We start from the raw sequence: 15639 nt of genomic DNA on the forward strand, positions 1-15639 counted from the left end.
TTGACCTGCAATGGACTGGCGAACTGTCCAGGGTGTACCCTGCCTCCCGCCCATAGACTGCTTGAGATGGGCACCAGCTTCCCCGCGACACACTATGGGTTAGAAGCCATAGAAAATGACTGACTGAATTGAATTGATTGTAGCCTACCACTGTCAGTTTGTGAATGGGAGGATGACTGATTGTAGGGTAATACAAGTGCAGGCCATTCACCATTCTTGGGTTCCAGTTTCAACTCTCATCACAAGCACAACACATTAATTTTGACGTCTGTGTTTCTGGTTTACTTTTTTATGAAATCTTCCAAGTCTTTAAAGGAATTCAGGGCATCTGAGGTGTAGTGATTTGACTTAAATACCAAATATTTAACTGAATAAGTAATGCTAGAGAGAAGCTCAGAGTACACAATCCAATAGACTTTTCCTTTCTCATTCCCTTCTTTTTTCTGCCTCACTACATGAAGGCCTTTTTGGTGCTTGTGTCTAAGTTTTTTTCACCCAGAAAATGTAATCCTTAAAAGATGCCCAAAGATCAGTAGATAGCTTACCCTAGAACCGCTTTATTCATCACTGCATGGTTTCTTTCAATATGGCGGCACATTCAGAATTTACAGAACTTAATGTCAATGTAAACAATATTAATGGCCTTCCATTTGTAATTTATGCAATTTAAAAGTTAAATTATGTTTTACAGAATTTAAGTCAAAAGCCTGAGCTGTACAGCAATCAGTGTGTTAAATACTGATAGTAGTCATTGTAGTGTTGGAATTTAACATGTAACCTAAATGTAGCCTTGGGTCCTGTGCAAACATGGTATTAACATGCTTCATGCTTTACATGCATTAACCATTATTCAGTTAAATTTCCACTGGACCTGTTGATAACGTCATTACATATATAAAACAAACTGCAAAGAGTAAACCGAGTTTCTAGTGAACCCTGTCAAAGTAGGTGGCCAGTGCTGTGAGTTGTGGGTCAGGCCATCTAGACAGACTGCAGTTTCCAGAAGAAAATATTTCACTATTGCATTCATCTGAAGCTCTGAAAGCTTAATCATTCCTTTCTTTGCTGCTTCATTCCCATCCTCTGACATTTTCATAGGAGAACATCAGTACTTTAGGCTTTTGGTGTGGATTTTGTATCCAACTGTGTTGAAGATCATTCCTGCTTGATGGTGCAGCTTACTGGTCCCAGTGATAATCCTGTCAGGTTTAGAACATAGTGCATACACACAGTCATATTCAATAAATTAGAATATTACTGAAAAGTTGATTTATTTCACTAACTTGATTCAAGTAAACCAATATAGTAGTAATAGAGTATTTACACACAGACTGATTGTTTAAAGCCTGTATTTCTATTAATTGTGATTTCTCACAGCCAATGAAAACAAGACATTTAAGACTAGAATATTACATCAGACCAATAGAAAATTATAAAAAGTATGTTTAATACCTGCTTAAAGGTTGTTAGTTTAATTTCTAATTTATTGAACATGACTGTGTGTATATATATATATATATATATATATATATAATGTGCACCTTTTCACAAGTAATATTTTATCGAAAAAGTGCAGCAACTAACCCAACTGTCAAGCAAAATAAATGTCATTCAATCACTTTAAGGAATTACTTATTGACTCACGAGTAAACCATGAAATAAATTGTATTTAATGAACAATGCACAAATAGACGTTGGTGGTGCGTACTGGCTGGTGAAGGTAGGGACCTAAGATCACATTCTGTTTGAGGCCACATACAACCTTATATCTGCTCTGCTTGCCTCCCGCTTACACAAAATAAACACCAAGAATAAGCCATGTCAAATCTTTCAACACCTATTGTATAAAATGACTCTGAGCTTCATTGAAGACATACAGTAGTCAAAACATTTTACATTTTAAGGCACGGTATATTAATACAGTTTTTACAAATCCACTGAAACACATTAGAACACCCCCCCCCCCCCCTCCCCCCATCAGAACCCACTGGGGCTGTGGTTCATTGACAAGTGTCCTCTAGAACAGCATGGACTTCATGGTGCACATCCTAACAGTTCTAGGAGCTGCTGCTGAGTCTTCGGCGCAGCAGAGAAGCAGGGTTGCTCTCTGAATCCTCTGTGTCACTTTCACATTGTCTCTGCAGAAAAGTACAGTTTGAGCAGAATCTATAATATTGTTTTTAACACTAGCAGAAGATAGACTAACAAAGTACAAATGCAAAAGACTTCCAATCTCAAATAGTTTCCTTTATTCAGTTATTTTAAATAGAGATGGTTTATCAACCAGAAATCCAAATCCCCACTATATAACAGCGGGGGGGATGAAAGCTTAACTCCAAATATCAGTCAAAACTATTTGTTTTTCATAGAAAATCAAAGGCAAGATTTTGCATGGAGCTTCAGACTGAGGGTGATTGTCATTCATTTTCATTTAATATTTGTCAAATTTCTGAATGAACAGCTGACTGTGTGCCACATGGGAACACAATCAATATGTGAAATTCTGGCTGGGTTAATGGGTTAACTTAATGAAATGTTTTAAAATACAAAAACCTTTTATTATGCATTTTTCGGGTGTTTTGCATTGAAAATCTGCTTCAGTTAAAATGAAACCAGCATAAAAATAAATAAAAAGATGAGACTGCTAAAATCATAACTTGAAATATTACGATAACATGCATTTTCTATATAACAGAAAAATATGTCAACAGAGGGCAAGAAATTCAGTAAGTTGTGGCAACTCATGACACAGCAATGAGGTGATGGGTCCGTGATGCTGTTTAGAAACAGTCAGCATAGCTGTTATCAGGCCGAACAGTGAAATCAGACAGAATAGAGATTTTAGTCAAACATGGTCTCACCTGTAGTGGATCTGGGTTTGAGCTGCTCTTACAAGGCAACCTCAGATTGACGAGCCGGTTACACATCAACACCATGTTGTAGGACATCTGAAGATGGGTTAGAATTTACAGTTAAGGCATGTTTGAAAATCATGTGCAGCATTTTGCATTATATAGGGTGTAGTACCATAATGTTGCACTTTCTTCTGAAGTAAAAATAACTTTTTGGTTTAGTGAGGAACTTAATCAGCATCAACCTTTTAAGCCCCAACCCCCAGTACTATTGGAGGAATTTCACTTTTTGTTCTACTTTCACTACTCTAAGTTCGCTTTGTTAAACATTAACTTGTGTGGTATCTAGACATCAGAATCCTGGCTAAAAACTGACTGAAACCATTTCTTTGAACATCAAACAGTGAAGACTACAAGCAGTTAAATCAGAAAGTAAAACTCCACAAAATGGCGCCACTGCCTAACTGGGTCTCAACACAAATTTCGCCAAAACCCTTTGGGGCTTAAGAGGTTTAAGTACGGTAGGTTGCCTTAAATTAAGAGATAATCAGTGTTAGCCTAACAAAAATATTTCAGGAAGATACAGATAATAATTCGATGATTAATCTGCCATAGTGCTATACTTATATGAACTACTTGAAAACACCAAATGTCTGTAATTAGGTTGAACATTGTTACCCAAGATAGTGTGGTTTGTTGTTACTACATTAAATGTGACGGTGCAGCTTTTATTCTTATACACATTTTCATCGTGGTAAAACGTGGTCCTGCAGAGAGCTGCTACAGTTTGAACCCCAAATGGGATTCAAAGTACTTTAGTCCTTTTGCAAAATGTTAACGACAGCTCAAAACAAAATTTAAGATTATGTCTGAAGGAGAGATGAGCACAGTGCATTTATTTATTGATGCTGTTGTCACTTTGCTTGTTTTACTTCATACGTGGAAGAACACTTCACTGCAGAACCTGGATGTCATTTGTTTTAGAGAACCATAGCTTAAATAAATACAAAATAATTTCCACCCACTGCTAAGCTCTTAGAAGATAGCTGTAGAGCAGCTGACCAAGTTGTTACAAAAGACAATGCTGTTCAGATGTTCCCATGTGATATTGCAACGTATCCTTCCTAGTTTTCCTGCTAACTGCCTGAAACCTTGCTTTAATGTAGCATTTAACCAATTGTAGTAATGTAGTAGCTCAGCTTAGATATGGTCCTATACCTCCAACTTGGCCCTCTACAGGGGAGGATGGTATGCCTTAATCTTAACAGACACATTTAAATAAATAATAGGCAAACTTTTTTAGCTGCCCTTACACACTTTACAGTTTAGACACTGCCAAAGGAAACACAGGTTTCATTGGGACCACTTGCAGTTCTGTTATTATTTCAAAAAGAGGCTCCTTCCTGGCTTTCAGCAGCCCCGATGTTGGAATCTGCCTCATCCTAAAACACTTCAGGCACTGTTACCCAGCAAAGTAAACTAATGGTTTACCATCTGGGTGATGCCTGTTACCAGATACAGCAGCCAACACAATTAGTATTCTTGTACTTTGTAGTTTAATTTTTAAGTTGACCAGTGTCTACGTGTGCAAATTAAAGTGAGACAGATTTGTGCTGCTCCTTATAAATAAAAAGGAAATGATTACAAGAAAAGAGAAACTGACCTAAAATTGCCAATGTCAAAGGGATGATTAAAAACGTTTAGAACAGGAACTCCACCTACTGTTTCCTCATTTCACAGATCTCTCCATATTAGACAACCTAGCAACAAGTGGCATCTTTCCAGGATATGTTAAATAAAGCTCTGGGATCTCTTCCAGGAAACTGATAATAGGCCAGCAGTAGACATTTCAGCAGAATCAAAATCCTGATTATTGGCCAAATGAACACAGAAAAGGTGCAGCTGATGCAGAATATGCCTTTTTCCATGACCATCTTAGTCCACATAAAACTTGGAAAGGCCAAAGATTGTTCTCACTGTATGCTCCAAACTTGTGGACAAGAAGAAGATAATGTGCTGTCTTTTTGGTAAAAAGGTGGTTGTACAAAGTATAAACAGCAGGAGTGCTGAAAGCTGTGGTGCCAAAAAATGATTTTTTTCTACCCAACTGAATAAAAGAAATCAAATAAATTTGAATTAAATGGTTAAACTAGAAAAGCACTATTTGGGCCTGATCTTCAAGAGGTTTGCGTGTATAAAACCACATGCACAAATCTGATCTACAGACCAGGTGCGAATCAAATTACGTGTGTAATATCAGCGGAACAGCGGGCACAAACATTTTAGCGCTTTTGCTCTTACGAATATGAAAAACATCATATAATGACCCAAAGGCACCAGTTTATTTGAGGAGGATATGCAAATGTAATAAATTACCATCTGCAATGCGATTCACCAAACTTGAAACGGGGCTGTTTTTGCATCTATATTTAGCACGTTTGAAAGGCAGGTGCCAACTGGGACGCAAAAGAAAAAAGTATTTCAAAAACTCTCTTGTGCGCTCCTTGTACGCAAGAGAGATTATTCGATTTTTTTTCTTCCCTTAATATTCCTTTACGGTTTTGTACAAAGAACATTCATGTTGTAATTAATCATTATGGGCATGGCAGCTCATGTTTAGCTGCCACACTGAAAACTAAAACAGCTAATGGACTAGGTCATAACCTCCTGCCACAGATATGACCACTGCTCCAACCATTTCTAGCACCATAACATGAGTGAGGTTTTATTTTGAGGATATTACCTAAAACAACAGAACACACTATAGTGGAAGGGAGGATTGGTTTCTCCATCCCTCCCTCCATCCATTAATTCATTCACTGACTGGCTGGGTCAAAGGGTTAACAGTTCCAGAATGGATATAGTCCCTCCAACTTGTGGGGAAAACCCCCAAAGGGAGGTGCAGAGGAGTCATCTTGATCAGATTCCCAAACCAACTCAAATGACCTCTTTCAATACAGAGGAGCAGTTACGCTATTCCAAGCTCCATCCAGATGACGGAACTCATCACTCTGTCTCTTGGAGCGAGCCTGGCCACCCTACGGAGGAAGCTTATTTCAGTTGCTTACATCTGAGGTCTTGTTCTTAAGGTCAGAATCCATGATCCACTGACAAATATGTGTTGTTTCTAAACAAAATGTTGTTCTTTCCCTGTGACTGTATGCTTGATCCAGAAGACTCTGTTCCAGAACCACTTCTATGGTTCCAGAGAACAAGTAATAATGCAGTATTGATTGAAACAGGAGAGACTCCACAAGAGTAAAGGAGGGAGAAACCTTCACATGCTGGATTAGGTTAATGGGAATTGAAGAAGAAAAGCCAACAAATAAGGTACTAAGATATGAAATGGATATATTAGAATTCACAAAATTCTATTCAATTGGTACTGTTATATCCAGATGTCAAAATGGACTTTCTGGGCCAATTTCTATGGTTCCAGAGAAATAAAGATAAGGAAATAAAACGTTTTCTACGAAAATCAAATTGTTTTGACTGATATTTGGAGTTAAGCTTTCATTCCCACCCCTTCTCATGTATTGTATTTTCTTTATGTTAGACAAGCATAAAATACTAAGGAAAAATCTTTAATGGTCATATTTCACAATAAATCTTTAAACACACCTTCCATTTCCTTTTGGCATTAAATGTCTTAAAGTTCTTCATATTGATTGAGGATCGGTCCCTTTTGGCTGCTTGAATGCGAGTGATGGGCTAAAACAGATAACAACAAATACATCAATGACTGAACTCCTAGCTTAAGCCATCTATTTAATCCATTAAACAGTGCTTATCTGAGAATGAAAGACTTGTTTAAACCTTTATCCATGGATGAAGAAGACATTCTTCAGCTGTCAGTCTTTCACTGCAACGTACAATAACACAAAATCATAAATAATCTGTCCGTCCGTCCGTCCATATAAACTCCTGTCCGTCCCAGTCAAGACATGGTGCATTTCTTTTTAATTGGTCGGTTTCCTGACACAGGCTTGGCCTTTAAGAATAGTCCAAGAATTTTCAATTGTGTTGAGGCTGGTAGCCATATAATGTTGCAAATTGGAGAGGTGGTTAATTTTTTTTCTCTATTCCTAACCCCTATGGAGTTAAATTTGTCTCAATATTATTCAATCAAACAAAAAAGTAATCTCAATATTAAAAAAAATACTAATCTCAATCAAAAAAATAATATTCAATCAAAAAAAAGTAATCTCAATCAAAAAATATTAAGTTGTGATCAAAACTTTCAGAGTTTTTCCTCACAAAGAGAAAAAAGTTATTTGCAAAACATAAACTTTTATTTGCGCATGTCAAAAATCATTGGTTACGAGTCTCGCTTTTTTGGTTTTGACGCTCTCTGTTTTGGTTGAACTCAAAGAATTTTGAGTTCTGGAAAATATGAACATCCTGGGCGGGGCCTAAAGACGAACGCTGTAAGACGTTTCCCTATTGGTTAGCGCTGACTAAAGCAGCAGACTCTGATCCCCCGCATCTCTGAACTTCTGCTCGAACTGCAGGGCTTGCAGCGTCGCTTCAATGAGGAGACATCAACTGTACAGAAGAAAACTGCGGTCAAGTGAGCCGACAGTCAGAAATACGCGGTCCTGCCAGCTGGCACCAGCTCTCTCTTAAAGATTAGCGTCGCGCATACAAGGCGCATTACGGTAATGGAGCAGAAAGGACGCCGATCCTGGCAACGGTTGAGAAAATAAGAGGAAAACAGAAAAGTAACCTTCAGAACATTTATAATAATTACATTTTGACAACTTTCACATTCATGTTTTATGTAAAAGAATATTTAATATTTTACTGTAGTTTTGGAGAAATACACAACTCAATGTACCTCAAAATGCTCAACCATTATATGCATTTGTCCCACCTTCAGGAATTTATTTCTCCAAAACCATGAGAGGTGACAACACAATCTCTTCAGATTTTATCAGAGGGTTATGTATATTATAACCAGAATTAATATTTCATAATTTTACTGTAAAGGTTTGGAGAAATACACAACTACCCCAAGTGTAGTATAAAACAGAGTCCATGTTGGGCAGATGGCATCCCATAATCCTGTGTGTTGTCCTCACAACCCGTGATACTTCCTCTCCTGTGCAGTTCCCTCACCACACTGTCATGCTGAGACACAGAGTGCTTTCCACCGTGGCCCTGTAGACATCTGTAAGCAGCTGAGGAGATGAAGAAGAGCTGTTGTTGTACCTTCTTCAACAGGTGAGGGCCGTTTCCAGTCCAGGAGAGGTCAGAGGAGATCTGGATGCTCTTGCACTTTAAGTTGTCCAGACCACTTCCCAGGATCTCATCAACCTCACCAAAAAGAAGCGTTTGTGGTACTTTGTTGGGGTAGTTGTGTATTTCTCCAGAAACCTACAGTGAAATTATGAAATACTAATTCTGGTTATAATATAGATGACCCTCTAATATAATCTGAAGAGATTGTGTTGTCACCTCTCTTGGTTTTGGAGAAATAAATTCCTGAAGGTGGGACAAATGCATTTAAAGGTTGAGCATTTTGAGGTATTTTGACAAGATATTTCTCCAAAACTGTACAGTAAAATATAAAATATTTATTCTTTTACATAAAACATGAATGTGAAAGTTGTAAAAATGTAATTAATATAAATGTTGTGTAGGTTACTTTTCTGTTTTCCTCTTATTTTCTCAACCGTTGCCAGGATTGTCATCCTTTCTGCTCCATTACCGTAATGCTCCTTGTATGCGCGACGCTAATCTTTAAGGAAGAGCTAGTGTCGGCTCACTTGACCGCAGTTTTCTTCTGTAGAGTTGATGTCTCCTCATTGAAGCGACGCTGCAAGCCCTGCAGTTCGAGCAGAAGTTCAGAGATGTCGGGGGATCAGAGTCTGCTGTTTTAGTCAGCGCTAACCAATAGGGAAACGTCTTACAGCGTTCGTCTTTAGGCCCCGCCCAGGATGTTCATGTTTCCAGAACTCAAAATTCTTTGAGTTCAACCAAAAACAGAGAGCGTCAAAACCAAAAAAGCGAGACTCGTAACCAAAGATTTTTGACATGCGCAAATAAAAGTTTATGTTTTGCAAATAACTTTTTTCTCTTTGTGAGAAAAAACTCTGAAAGTTTTGATCACAACTTAATATTTTTTGATTGAGATTAGTTTTTTTTTTATTAAATATAATTTTTTTGATTGAGATTAGTTTTTTTTGATTAAATATAATTTTTTTGATTGAGATTAGTTTTTTTTTTATTGAGATTAGTTTTTTGTTTGATTGAATAATATTGAGACAAATTTAACTCCATAGACCCCTGAATGATAGCACAAATAAGTTCAAACAATATATTTACGTTTGTGCCTTAAATTCCTTTATGCATGTTGTTTTTCTTGTGTAGCAGTACTATTTATGCTTATAAACTCCTGCATGTGTCAGCCCTCTATTGTTATTGTAGACTGGGGTTGTGTGTATTATATCTGTAGTTTTAGAAATAGATGTTAAATATTAATCAAAAGCCTACATGCAGTAATAAGGAAGTATGACAAATCATTCACGTCAAACCACAAATACAGTGACAGTTCAAGTAAGGGAACACTTAGTGTGCCTCTGACTTGTTAAGGATTTAAAAACACTAGTGTAATACTAGTATTACACTATTGTTATAGGTTTTCATATAACTATCTTTACTGTTGGTAATGTCTGGTGTCTATAGAGTTTTATGCATGCACAAGATGAATACTGTACCTATATTACATACTTGAGATTTTTTATCAACAGCTTCATGATGAAATCTTTGGCCATGGAGCTGGTCATGCTGAAGTACTGCTTATCAAACTGATAGTTGGTAGCAATGATGTTTTTCAGAGTTTCTTCATCAGTGTCACCTTGGAATGGAGACAAACCACTCAATCTGAGGAAAGAGAGCACAAGATTCCAGACAATGTATTGTGTGCATTTTTCAGTTCATTCATTCGGTGTGTCTGTCATTTTATTTATGAGCATCTTCCTTGGTCACAGAATGTGACTTACAGAGTTCACATCTCAGAGCAGTATTCTAGCCTTGTTGTCAGGGCTCTAAGGCAGGGCAATCTTTTTACTGAGGGAGAAAAGGTGAATAGCGTAAGACCAGAGTGGATGAGGTTCATAATTTTGTCCTTTGTTCTGGTAAAACATATGTGGTGTAAATATTCTTTAGAAAAGGAATGTTGCTGTTGGTCATGTTTAAAGTGAGTCAACCACTCTCTGCAGCGCCTTTACAGAGAAGTTTTAACCAGTGAAAAAAGGTCAGCATAGCAGCACTGAGATCAGCATGTTTTAGCCACTTTTATCATGATGGTGAAGGATAAGAAATGAAACCTTGCAGACTGTAGTCCACTTGTCAAAACATCTCAAACCAGGCTGTGTGTCAATAGTTCCTATAGACAAATGGCTGAACTGCAGCGCTGATATCCACAAGCACCAAAAGCCCTGGGCCCAAAAGTGAGTAAATATAAAAGGTTCGATCCAAAGACTCAAAGTGGATGTTGTGATGTCCTTAGTCCTTACCTAGCGGTTACCTAGCCAGTGAGTCAGTTCCTCCTCATCCTTCCGTTGCCCACCTTCTGACCTCATTGTTGTTCTGTTCGCCTTGTGTCTCATTCACAATTAGGCTCTTCTTTAATAAATTATCACCAGGATCATTAGACTGCACCTGGACCCTCCCACCTCAAAAATGGACACTGCTTCAGTCTATTACCTGACCATAATACTTTAGCCGTAATTAGCTATTAGCTGAAATCCGAGCATTCAGCAGACGATCAGCTGAAGAATGATGCATCTCTGAGGTCCTGTGTCTGGATTTTTCCGGATTTTTTTTCCAGCTTCATAAAGACATTTATTTCAAATACGTTTGATCTGCTGGAAATGCTAAATAAAAAGCTACTGATCAAGACTGATTTTAAATAATACAAAAATGTCTGGCTTATTAAGAGAAAACTGTCAATAAATTAGCTCTGGTAAAAAATGTATTTATGTTTTCTTTTGATTTTTGTCATCTTTTTTAAACTGTTTTGTTATGCTGTTTTGTTTGTTATCCATGATATTTTCTTCATCTGCAGAACATAAGAAATGGCATGTTTGAATCTATCTTGTAAAGTTACAAGAACTTAAAAAAACAAAAATTGGGAAAACACCAGACATTTTTATCCAGAAACTCTGCCGCTATAACATAACTCCATCCCTATCCATACAGGTCTTACTAATTTAAATCCACAGCTCTGCAGAACTACACTACAACGACCTTCTCAGTGTGTGCCGATAACCACACTGCCCAGTTTATACACCGAGTGGGATGTTGTGAATCAGTTGCTGCTTGTATGAAAACTATTCTGTTTATGCAAAAACATTAACCTACCAGACTACCTCCAGAGGTTTAAAGCATGAGCTACTATTGTTTTAAAGAAAACAATAATGCACTCTACCACGTGACCTGAAATACTGGGAGAACTTAGTTAGGGCAGATGAGACCAAAACTGAACTTTGGACACCCTCATACACAACATGTTTGGTTGTACTGCATCCCATCCTAAAAACACCCTACCAACAGTGAGGTTAACAGTTGGGAACATTATAGTGTGGGGCTGTTTATCAGCATACAGTACTGGCAGACTTCATCCAGCCTAAGGAAGAATGAATTCATAAATGTACCAAGATGTTCTTGATAAAAATCCGCTGCCATCTACCAGGATGATGAGAATAAAATTAGCCAGAATGTTTCAGTGAGAAAATGATCCCAAACACACACCCAAGGGATATATGAGTTAGTTTCAGACAGAGAAGATAAAGCCAGCCAATCACCAGACCTTAAATGTATACAACGTCTGGAAAGAACTAAAGGTCTGAGTTCATGGAAGGGGCCCATAGAACCTTCTGGATTTGAAGACAGTTTGTATGGAAGAATGGGCTGGGAGGCGTCTTAAAGCTGGGATCACCCACAAAGACTTTTGTACCAAGTATTATATTAATTTCAGTAAGCATGTTCAATTCTTTTTTTCTGTGTTTTTACATTTCATCACACATAACCCTAATTGATGGACATTTATGGTTTGATTTATTTGTGTGAAGTAGGTAGGTTGTTGCTATCTGGTGAGAATTTCATGTCAATTGCAACTTTAAAATATATTTATCTTACTTATTTACTTTTCATTTTCTCTTGTTGCCTTTCTCCCTGTTCTCCATGGTCTCTGAGTCTGACTGACAGGAGGAGCCTGAAGTTAGCATCCTATTCGTAGCAATTTTACTGCTTTTAAAGAATCTGAAGTATGTTTGATCAGCTCTAGGTCATGATCTAGGACAAGTCCAATCCTGGAGAGCTACTATCCTGCAACCTTTAGATGCATTCCTTCTCCAGCGCACTCGAATCAAATAAATCACTTATTACCAGGCCTCCACAGAGCTGAATGCCATTTATTTCAGGTCTAAACTAGGGATTAACTAGGACCTGAGCATCCTCTTCATGAGACTGTCCTACAACAACAGTCTTCAGTCAGAGGCTTCTTCAGATCTGCTGTAAGACGGAGCGCTACAGGAGATCCTTCCTGCCCACAGCCATCAGCATCTACAACGGCTCTTTGAGGAAACCTTCATAATATGAGCTATAACAACATTTAATTTCCCTTTGGGATTAATAAAGTATTTTTGAATTGAATTGAATTATAGTTTAATCTGATGACATGAATAGGATATCTTCTCCTATCTGGTGATGTACTGTGTCAACTGTCATCAGATTGATGTGATTTCTCAGACTGTGCCCTGTGCCATGTAAAAACAATGGAATACAGGTAGTAGTACAGTATTCAGTGCCTGCAGGTACTTACAAGTCACCCACTACAAAGACTCACAGTATATAGGTAATAACTCCAATGCTCCTGAAAAGACAGAAACACAAGATACAGTCAATGGTTTGGAGAGCAACAAGAAACTTCACTTACTTCACAATACTATTATTGATAACAATAATAGTAGTAGTGGTATGTCTAAACCTTTCCACAATTCTATTACAAATGCACTAAAGACCCAAACCCCCTACACATACTGGAAAACAGGTCATTCAGTGTAGGGTTCTCACCACATGTCTGCTGCTGTGCTGAGAGGCTCACAGTTTATCACCTCAGGCGCTAAAAGAGAAACAGAAATCTCAGTTAAACTGGTGAAAGCTGAAGTACAGTAACACTAACCTTCCATGCAGTAAGAAAACTGCAACAGCTCTTCGCAAGGGGTTTTTAATTATGTATTTTCATAGTCTGATTCCAAATAGTCTGAGAGTGAGAGATTAGTGAGCTACTGTCATCTACACACGTTGAGAGCGTCCTAACATTCCACCTTGCTGCATTGTTTGATTACTTTAGATGTAAATGTAACGGCAGAAAAACAAATTGCTTTCAAAACAAGAAAAAAAGTGGGAACTCCCTCTCCCCAAACATGGACACACCCCTTCACTGACAGAAGCAAGAATGTTAGAAGAATTACTGCAGATAGCTCTCTTGATTTTTGCACTTAGTTTTAGTTTGTGAGGTGCAACAGAGCCCATCTGGCTAAAATATTGTTCACTGTTATTAGCATTCTCAGTTTGCTAAAATGAACAACCAATAGTGACGAATTTAACAGATATTCCTTATTTGTAACTTTGTGTTTTTGCTATTTGTGCTTCTTCCATCTTTCATTTTGTTTTGTCTGTTCGTGAGCCAAAGAGCATGTTCCACTCTGGTGGACAATAAAGATACATTCTATTCTATTCTATTCTATTCTATTCTGTGTTTTTCAGTGATCAATCTACAACGACAATAGTTTTCTGGTTCTCCTGCTGCTCCAGTGAAGAGGACACAGTGTTCCCTTGCAAGTTGCTGCTTGTAAATTTTTTTAAGGTGTCTGAACTGCACAGTCAATAGTGGGTTTTTCTATTTTTCAACGTGTTTGTTAAGAAATGCTGTTGCCTACAGCCGAAACAAGAAACAAGAAAATAAATGAATAACTGATGAAGATTTAGCAGAAAACAATTCCCTAAAAGTTGCTGTGAAGCTCAGTTAACACAGGGCAGGAAAATACACCTCTTGTCATATGGAGTTGGAATGACTACAACTGGTCTAAACTCATACTTGTACTCGTCGTCTTCCGCTTATCCGGGACCGGGTTGCGGGGGCAGCAGATTCAGCAGAGACACCCAGACGTCCCTCTCCCCAGACACCTCCTCCGGGTGGAGCCCAAGGCGTTCCCAGGCCAGCCAAGAGACATATTCCCTCCAGCGTGTCCTGGGCCTCCTCCCGGTGGGAACACCTCCTGAGGAAGGCATCCAGGAGGCATCCTGTATAGATGCCCGAGCCACCTCAACTGGCTCCTCTCAATGTGGAGGAGCAGCGGCTCCACTCCGAGCACCTTCCGGATGGCCGAGCTCCTCACCCTATCTCCCTTAGAGATAGGGTGAGGAAGCTCATTTCAGCCGCTTGTATCTGGGATCTCGTTCTTTCGGTCATGACCCAAAGTTCATGGCCATAGGTGAGGATAGGAACGTAGACCGACCGGTAAATCGAGAGCTTCGCATATCGGCTCAGCTCTCTCTTCACCACAACGGACCGGCACAGTGCCACCATTACTGTGGCAGCTGCACCGATCCGTCTGTCGATCTCCCGCTCCATTCTTCTCTCACTCATGAACAAGACCCCAAGATACTTGAACTCCTCCACTTGAGGCAGGAACTCCCTTCCAACCTGAAGAGGACAAGCCACCCTTTTCCGGTCGAGTACCATGGCCTCTGACTTGGAGGAGATGATCTTCATCCCAGCTGCTTCACACTCGGCTGCGAACAGCCACACCGCATGCTGTAGGTCTTGGCTAGATGGGGCCAGCAGGACCATGTCATCTGCAAAAAGAAGAGACGAAATCCACTGGTCCCCAACCCAGACCCCTCCAGCCCTTGGCTGGGTCTAGAAATCCTGTCCATAAAAGTTATGAACAGGACCGGTGACAAAGGGGAGCCCTGCCGGAGTCCAACTTGCACCAGGAAGAGGTCCGACTTAGTGCCGGCAATGCAAACCAGACTTCAGCTACGCTCGTACAGGGACCCGATGGCCCCCAAAAAAGGACCCCAGGTTCCATACGCCTGGAGCACTCCCCACAGGGCATCACGAGGGACACAGTCGAATGCTTTCTCCAGGTCCACAAAACACATGTGGACTGGTTGGGCAAACTCCCATGAACCCTCGAGTACCCTGTAGAGGGTATAGAGCTGGTCCAGTGTTCCACGGCCAGGACGAAAACCACACTGCTCCTCCTGAAGCCGACGTTCGACTATCGGCCAGTCTCTCCTCTCCAATACCTTGGCGTAGGCCTTATCAGGGAGGCTGAGTAGTGTGATCCCCCCAAGATGAAACACACCCTCCGGTCACCCTTCATAAGAAGGGGGACCACCACCCCAGTCTGGCAGTCCAGAGGCACTGTCCCCAAAAGCCACGCAATGTTGAAGAGGCGTGTCAACCATGACAGCCCCACAACATTCAGAGATTTGAGGTACTGAGGGCGGATTTCATCCACCCCGAAGCCTTGCCACCACGGAGCTTTTTAACCACCTCAGTGACTTCAGCCTGGGTGATGAAAGAGTCCAACCCCGAGTCCCCAGCCTCTGTTTCCACCAGGGAATGCGTGATGGCAGGATTGAGGAGATCCTCGAAGTACTCCTTCCACCGCCCGATAATGTCCTCAGTCGAGGTCAGCAGCCTCCCACCCCCACTATAAACAGTGTTGGCGAAGCACTGCTTCCCCCCCCTGAGGCGCCAGATGGT

General features: G+C 39.8%; 1 protein-coding gene across 1 annotated transcript in view; it reads right to left on the minus strand.

The window, feature by feature from the left end:
- Positions 1-2012: 2012 nt before the first annotated feature.
- Positions 2013-15639, minus strand: part of si:dkey-240h12.4 (death-associated protein kinase 2) — a 30107-nt gene continuing 16480 nt past the window's right edge. The window contains exons 6-12 of the mRNA XM_047384020.1: positions 12933-12981; positions 12706-12732; positions 9585-9737; positions 6669-6714; positions 6474-6563; positions 2862-2948; positions 2013-2138 (exon numbers count right to left, since the gene is read on the minus strand). Of these exons, the coding sequence (XP_047239976.1) occupies positions 2058-2138; positions 2862-2948; positions 6474-6563; positions 6669-6714; positions 9585-9737; positions 12706-12732; positions 12933-12981 (533 nt within the window). The 3' untranslated portion in view covers positions 2013-2057. The remainder of the gene's footprint in view (positions 2139-2861; positions 2949-6473; positions 6564-6668; positions 6715-9584; positions 9738-12705; positions 12733-12932; positions 12982-15639) is intronic.

The sequence above is a fragment of the Girardinichthys multiradiatus genome, chromosome 13, assembly GCF_021462225.1.
Source record: "Girardinichthys multiradiatus isolate DD_20200921_A chromosome 13, DD_fGirMul_XY1, whole genome shotgun sequence".
Classification (NCBI taxonomy): Eukaryota; Metazoa; Chordata; class Actinopteri; order Cyprinodontiformes; family Goodeidae; genus Girardinichthys; species Girardinichthys multiradiatus.